Below are 7,341 nucleotides of genomic sequence, written 5' to 3' on the forward strand. Positions count from 1 at the left end.
GTGAGATATATATGCTTTTCTATAGAGGCTTTTTATATTCTTATCAATATTACTATTTAGAGGATTTTCCTCTTAAAATAAGAAACTCTTCTTGGCGCCTATTTTAGTATAAAATATACTTAAAGTAAGTGGGATATCTTCTCAAAACAAGAATACAATTTTTTCGGTGTAAAAACACGGAATTATTTTACGAGAATTCGAATAACAATATTTTTCTCGCGCGATGCTAGATCCTTCGATTTGTTCTCACGCGCGAGCAAGATTTATTAATAACATTATAGATAGGTAATAGCCGCGCGCGTATGTAACGTAATTTTACATATTCATCGCTTCATTAATATATTACATGTTTCATCGGCAAACTCGACAAATGTGCGTCTTATGCAAAATGCATAAAACGTCATTCCGAATGACGTTGCAAAGTTGAATTTGCGTTGATTGAAAACAATTTCTTGTTGAAAATTGTTACGTTTTTGACATGTACGACATGTACGTCTCTTTGTACGATATTCGGGAAACCACATATCGCGCTTCTGTTATCCTGATAACTGATTGATTATCATCGATTTCTGTTGGAACAGGGTCTCAACGGCCGATTAGCTTTCGCTATAGCAGCTGCCGCACTCGGTTCGTCGTTCCAGCATGGATACAACACCGGTGTGGTTAACGCGCCTCAGCAGGTACATATTTCTCTCGCGATTCGATTAAAAAAATTTGGCTGTCAGTTTTGCATTTTGATATATTTTGGATTTATTTGTTGAGGTTTTAATTTTCGGTAAATGTAAAATAATATTTCTCTAAATGAATGAACGTTTCAACGTCCGACAGCTTATCGAGGACTGGATCAGCGAGCTGAAAATGAATCGCACGAACGTGCCGACGAGCCAGTCGGAGGTGACGCTCATCTGGTCGGTGGCGGTGTCGATATTCTGCGTCGGCGGGATGATCGGCGGCTCTCTGGTAGGTTGGGTGGCGGACCGTTTCGGCCGAAAGGGCGGTTTGCTGCTGAACAACATCCTGGTATTGGCGACCGTGATCTTCGAGGGCAGCGCCAAAGCGGCGAAGAGCTACGAGATGATAATCATAGGCAGATTTCTGATCGGTATCAACTCCGGACTGAACGCCGGTCTTGCGCCGATGTATCTCGCTGAGATCTCGCCTGTGCATCTGCGAGGCGCCGTAGGCACAGTGTACCAGCTGGTCATCACTATTTCGATCCTGGTGTCGCAGATCCTCGGTTTAGAGCAGATACTAGGCACGAATGAGCAATGGCCGTTGCTGCTGTGTTTGACGATCGTACCGGCCATCTTCCAGGTGGTCACCTTGCCGCTCTGCCCCGAGAGTCCCAAGTACCTGCTGCTCAGTCGCGGCAAGGACATGGACGCGCAAAGAGGTACGGAAGAAATGAAATTGATCACACAAAACACATAAAAAAGTAAACAAACAAGAAGAAGTTCTTTGAAATAAGGTTTCCTTCTTTCCCGCAGCGCTTTCCTGGGTACGCGGCACGATCGAGGTTCACGATGAGATGGAAGAGATGCGAACGGAGTACGAGTCGATGAAGCTCATTCCGAAGGTCACCGTACGCGAGTTGTTCGTTAATCCCGCGCTCCGCATCCCCCTGTTTATTTCCATCATGATCATGTTTGCCCAACAATTGTCGGGTATCAACGCCGTAATGTTCTTCTCGACCAAGATCTTCACGATGGCACAGCTAGACAAGACCGCCGCTCAGAACGCCACAATGGGAGTCGGCGCGATGAATGTTCTCATGACCATCATCTCGCTAATCTTGGTGGAAAAAGCGGGCAGAAAGACGTTGCTCTTGGTTGGATTTGGTGGCATGTTTCTGGACACTGCCTTGCTCGCGATCTGTCTCATATTTGCTGTGAGTAACTTACATCGATTTCGGTTTTCAGCGTGTTGTAGCTACACGATGAAACAAAATATAACGCGATAACCGAAAATATTTTATTCCCACCCTTTAGGAAACATCGCGAGCTGCCGCGTACTTCTCAATTGTGCTCGTCATCATGTTCGTCGTTCTGTTCGCAACCGGACCGGGAAGTATTCCGTGGTTCCTGGTGTCCGAGCTGTTTAATCAGTCCGCCCGACCGCCCGCCACGTCAATCGCCATTGCCGTGAACTGGACCGCGAACTTCATTGTCAGCATCGGTTTCCTGCCGCTGCAGGAAGCGATGGGCGCTTACGTGTTTATCATCTTCGCCGCGCTGCAACTGTTCTTCACCCTCTTCATTTACAAGAAAGTGCCGGAGACGAAGAACAAGACGATGGAAGAGATCAGCAGCATGTTCAGACAAATATCGTATCAGTGAGGGAAAGACGGTGCCGGGGTAAAATTTGGGTAGAGATCTGGTTTCCGCGGGAAACGAGATTTGTGTCGGCACACAAAATGAATGAACGATGAGTGCGTTCTTTTTTTTTTCCCTCTGCGCGAGAAACTCGGGCGGAGAGCTGACACCAACACACTTCACGGTCTATCATCAAAACGCGCTTCCAACATTCTGTCTACGACGCGCCTTGCGCGGGAAGTTCGCCGGCACGGAAACACATCAATCGCATCTGGTGCGCGTGTCCCCGCAATAGAGTGCCAACCGGTATAATTCGAAAATTCTGATTTTTTTACTGTTTCAACTGTATTTAATTCATTTTAGCGATTGTATAGCGTCTTCATTTTTTTTTGTTTGTTTTTTTTAACGTAGCGACTCTCCGTTCCAAGAATCGATAATCGAGTGGTAATCGCGGATGATTTCGCGCAAGCGCGGTTTAAATTCTAAGATTAATTAAGATTAGTTCCTATACACATACTGTGTGTGAAATTCAGAGCGAGAAAAGGTTATCGCGCGAGAGAGCAGAAAACGGAGATCAAAAAATCAGCGCGAAGCAAACACGCGAGAGAAAACACGACTCTTTCACGAAGTCTTTTTGGTCGACGATTCGTTTTTTTTTTTTTTATCAGAAATCGCGCAACTTGCGTACATACGTTTGCATACGGAGTAAGCAATACAACTCTAGTCATGAAAAGACCTGCAGATCGAGTAACGCGTTGAATGAGAATCTAATCACACGCTGGGTGGGAAACTCTCTGCTTTTCTCCTTGAATGTCCGATTTGTTTCGCACCAACAAAAGATTCGTGTGGCTTCGCTGGGCGAACCTTTTCCCACGCGGTAATCGCGCTGATAAGTTGAATGCCATATTTTTTTAAACAAACCAATGACGAAAACAATTATACCGAAATTCTTTTTATAAGAGAGAACGATTTTTAAAGAAATACGAACGTGAGAAGTTTGCGTTCCTACGTACTCGCGAGTAGAGTAATTTGAAAAAAAAAAAACTGAAGAAAGAATTGATAGAGAGAAAATAGCCAGTCGCTTTTTTATGAAATAATTTATAGCATAGAAATTTGGAGAATTTTATCACGTGGAATCAGGAGCGCAGATTTTATTCGAGAACAAAAAAAGAAAAAAAAAAAAAGAGCAAGAACGGCGTTAGGATAATTGTAAATACAGAAGTGTAAAGACTAGTGAATTGTCCTTATAGCATAGGTGATAATTATATTTATGTATACACACACACACAAACACACATATAGAGAATTGATTGTAATGTGATTTGAAAAAAAAAAAAAAAAAACAAAAACAAACAAACAGATATATCAATGTTATCATATTTTTAAAATATTTAGATTACTTTTAAAAGGATAATAGAACACATACGTAACTTATACAACAATAAACATGTTATAACGCAACTCAGGAATTTACGTTGATCATTTATCTCGTAAATTGTCCGGACAGACATTGGGTACGATGGGATTTGCTTATGCGCGCCCGCGTCCCATGAAGAAAATACTCATACTATAATAACCGTTTTATATAGTATTACGATGGAATTCTTGTCACAACAGGACATATATATACGTGTATATCCGAATTTACCTGATTTACGTGCGTTAAAATAAATTAATCTTCGATTTTTTTTTATTACTTAATGCGAACACATTCATGAAATCGAATCCAAATCGAAGATTATATTGTTGTTATTGTGTTATTGTTAGAGAGAGAAAGAGAGAGGATAATCATGTGAAGATCATTTTGAGAAGTATACGAAATTCGAATAATTTTCTCCCGCGGTAATGTAAATATACAATCCAACAAAGTTATACACAAATCTCGCTCACGTACATACACATCCCTCAACTCAGTTAATTGCTAACTATAAGTTTTTGCAACGCAGTTATATATATATATATATTATTATTAGCATTTAGTTTTAGACACGATTCTTTTATAAATAAAACCAGTTTAGTTCTCATAGCGCCCGATCTCTGTATCAAAAAAGGAGAAACTCTGCAACGCAAGTTTGTACAACGTTCTAATCGATACATATACATGTGTTATAGTTAATCAAAATTTTATTACCTGCCTATACAAAACAAAATGCGGCTCATTTGGCGTTACAAAAAAAAAAAATGTTATTTGCGATGCGTTACGGTTTATATATGATACTAATAATAATGTCGATAATATCTAAATAAAAAGATTGAAACATATCGAGAGCAACGCACGCTGTACGCTTTTCTATTTCAATTACTCGATTACCTGTCCATTGTAGGTAGTCCCAGACACACACACACATATATATATATTGCATTAATTACATTATCAGCTTCTCTGAATGATAAAAAATTAAGATAAATTCTTCCACATTATAAAAGATAGAAATGCGCTCAAAGATTCATATGTACTAGAAAAATTTTATATTCCACAACAATCCAGACAACATTAAGTGAATGTGATTAAAAAAGAGTTTTATAGATATCCAATCAATAGAAAAATTCTATGTGCATGTATGTATATTTCTATTTACTTAATTACATCAGTGAACTGCGTGACTTATTAGAAGATCTCTGCAATTCCTCTGACGCAGCGTAGCAAAATCCAACAACATTCCCAAACCACATTCCAATCTACTCCCACTCTTAATTTTTGCAAATATATATATCCGTCAAATTGATGGAAAAATGTGATAAAATTACGAAGAAGAAGGATGAACAAAATAACATTATCGATGCGACGCAGCGTTTGCCATAGTTGGTCGATCAAGGCGCTCGTTGGCGCTATTAACGGCTGAAGGGAAAGTCACCTGCCTTGATCTCGCACAATATCCCCCGCGCGCATATTTCTGCGAATTTCTGTGGTGATTTGTTTTACATACATACATGCGCGAAACGCGACACAGGTGTTAACATGTCAGATTTTATAGAAAATCAAGTTCAGTCACTGCTCGCTGGGCAAGGGTTGGAAAGCGACACATATAACATACATGTTCTCGCAAGCGACGCAGCAGGTACGTCAACCAACGTGTGTCCGTGGGCAGCAAATTGTGTTGTCTTATGTTCGCACATACCTTTCTTTTTTTTTTTTATAAGAGGAAAGTCGCACTCTCGCTACAACTGAAATGTTAACGTATTATATTGCAGGTGGAAAATCGGGTCAGTTAACGACTTACGTTCCCATTTGCATGAAGACGGTAACTTACATAGTAGCCGCCGTCGTGATAAATGATCGAGGCGAGGTGTTGATGATGCAAGAAGCGAAGGCTTCATGCACCGGGAAGTGGTATTTACCCGCCGGCAGAGTGGAGAAACACGAGGATCTCGTGAGCGCTGTTAAGAGAGAAGTTTTGGAAGAGACGGGTCTGGTGATAGTGCCGACCACTCTGATACTGGTCGAATGCGCAAACGGCACGTGGTTTCGTTTCGTGTTCACCGGTGATATAATAGGCGGAACTCTGAAAACACCTGATCAGGCAAACGAGGAGTCTCTTCAGGCCTGTTGGGTGCGAAACATAAACGACTTGCCACTGAGATCTAATGATATAATATATCTTCTCGACAGAGGCAAGAATTACGTTTCCAATAAGATTTCTCAGCATCCTCAGTTGATGCCCACAAGCAAATCACACGCGAAGCTACTGTTGAGATTAATTGTCACGTCTAAGAAGAGAGCGACGTAAGTTGTAATGATGTTACATTTAAATCACGCGCACACACACAGTTACACAGTATGTGTGTATTTACATGTATAATGTGTAATATAGCTTGTTTGATTTGAATTGAGAGAAAGACAATAATAACAAATTTTGTTAATAGAAACAGACTACACGTAGTTATATCGGACAGTGAGCGATGTAACCCACCAATTTGTGAGATTAGTCCAAATCACAATTTACTGTCCACTCTGCATAGCTTTATGACAGTAAGTTAAAAAAAAAACACACAAAATATAGAAAAGGGAAATAACTCTCCTGCAAATATATTCATGGATTTGTTATATCCTTGTAGGAAATATTTGGAAATGATGTGGCGCCACACAAGCCGCATGGTTTGTTGTCCGTAGAATTTAGCGGTGGGCAAGGTGGAGATGGTCTGTGCTTAACATTGCTAGTGTCCTTCAAATTGCCCCTGGAAGACGTGCCCATAATCGGAAAATACTTGTGGCACGAACTTTCGGAAAACATAGCGGAAACTCTCGCATCTCGTTTGCCGCGAAACATGACAGTCCCTCTAAAGGTTGTACGTTAATATTGTGTAAAAATTATTGTTTTGTTGAGCGAGTAGATATTTATTTTGTGAAAAAAAAAAAACCATATTGGAGTGTCGCAGAAAAACAAATGTGTTTATTATAGGAAATATCATATGATATAACGGTATAGGTACTAGTCTACACCAATGAACAAATAACCGACATTAAATAATTGCAACAAACTATAACATTCCATATTTATACATATACATATATATATATCTTAATATTACTAATTGAGATTAGAGTATTAATTTTACAATAATATTAGAGAGGATCTAGTTTCTCAACTCGAAACTCATTGAAATCCATTCCATTTTAAAGAAAAAATTTATATAAAGTTATTATCAAATGTTGAGTAGTGGTAAGTCTATTGACAACAAGATATTTTTATATTTTTACTAGAGAATAGAGATTTCGCAGAGAAAGAGAGATTTATATATACACATAAATATGTACATTATATATATATAAAAAATTCTACTTTGTATATATATATATATATATACAGGGTGAAAATCGAAAATGACGTTTCCCTTCTAAGAAGGGGGTTCTAAGAAGGCTCAAAATTATTTCATTGTTTTGTGAATATTTTTTAAGACTTGATTTAAGTGAATAGACTGTTTTTACGAATTCGAAAGTATTTTAGAAAAGCGAGATGTTTCTCTGAAGACCCTGTATATACTACACTATTAAAATTTATACATATACCACATATCGTGATGTTGGTCA

At 39.2% G+C, this 7,341-nt stretch overlaps 2 protein-coding genes across 6 annotated transcripts in view; both read left to right on the plus strand.

Moving 5' to 3' along the window:
• Positions 1-4,574, plus strand: part of LOC109859374 (solute carrier family 2, facilitated glucose transporter member 1-like) — a 25,289-nt gene extending 20,715 nt beyond the window's left edge. For all 5 annotated transcript variants that reach the window (XM_020437594.1, XM_020437593.1, XM_020437595.1 and 2 more), the window contains 4 exons: positions 582-680; positions 829-1,393; positions 1,488-1,888; positions 1,989-4,574. In XM_020437594.1, the coding sequence (XP_020293183.1) occupies positions 582-680; positions 829-1,393; positions 1,488-1,888; positions 1,989-2,336 (1,413 nt within the window). In that variant the 3' untranslated portion in view covers positions 2,337-4,574. The remainder of the gene's footprint in view (positions 1-581; positions 681-828; positions 1,394-1,487; positions 1,889-1,988) is intronic.
• A 488-nt stretch (positions 4,575-5,062) lies between these two features.
• On the plus strand, positions 5,063-7,064 carry LOC109859396 (8-oxo-dGDP phosphatase NUDT18). Its single transcript, XM_020437632.1, has 4 exons — positions 5,063-5,371; positions 5,505-6,036; positions 6,177-6,282; positions 6,369-7,064. Exons 1-4 carry the CDS (start codon positions 5,272-5,274, stop codon positions 6,606-6,608), a joined length of 978 nt encoding a protein of 325 aa, XP_020293221.1. The 5' UTR covers positions 5,063-5,271; the 3' UTR covers positions 6,609-7,064.
• The last annotated feature ends 277 nt before the right edge of the window (positions 7,065-7,341 follow it).

This window comes from Pseudomyrmex gracilis, unplaced genomic scaffold (genome assembly GCF_002006095.1).
Source record: "Pseudomyrmex gracilis isolate BER0280 unplaced genomic scaffold, ASM200609v1 scaffold_260, whole genome shotgun sequence".
NCBI classification, from domain to species: Eukaryota; Metazoa; Arthropoda; class Insecta; order Hymenoptera; family Formicidae; genus Pseudomyrmex; species Pseudomyrmex gracilis.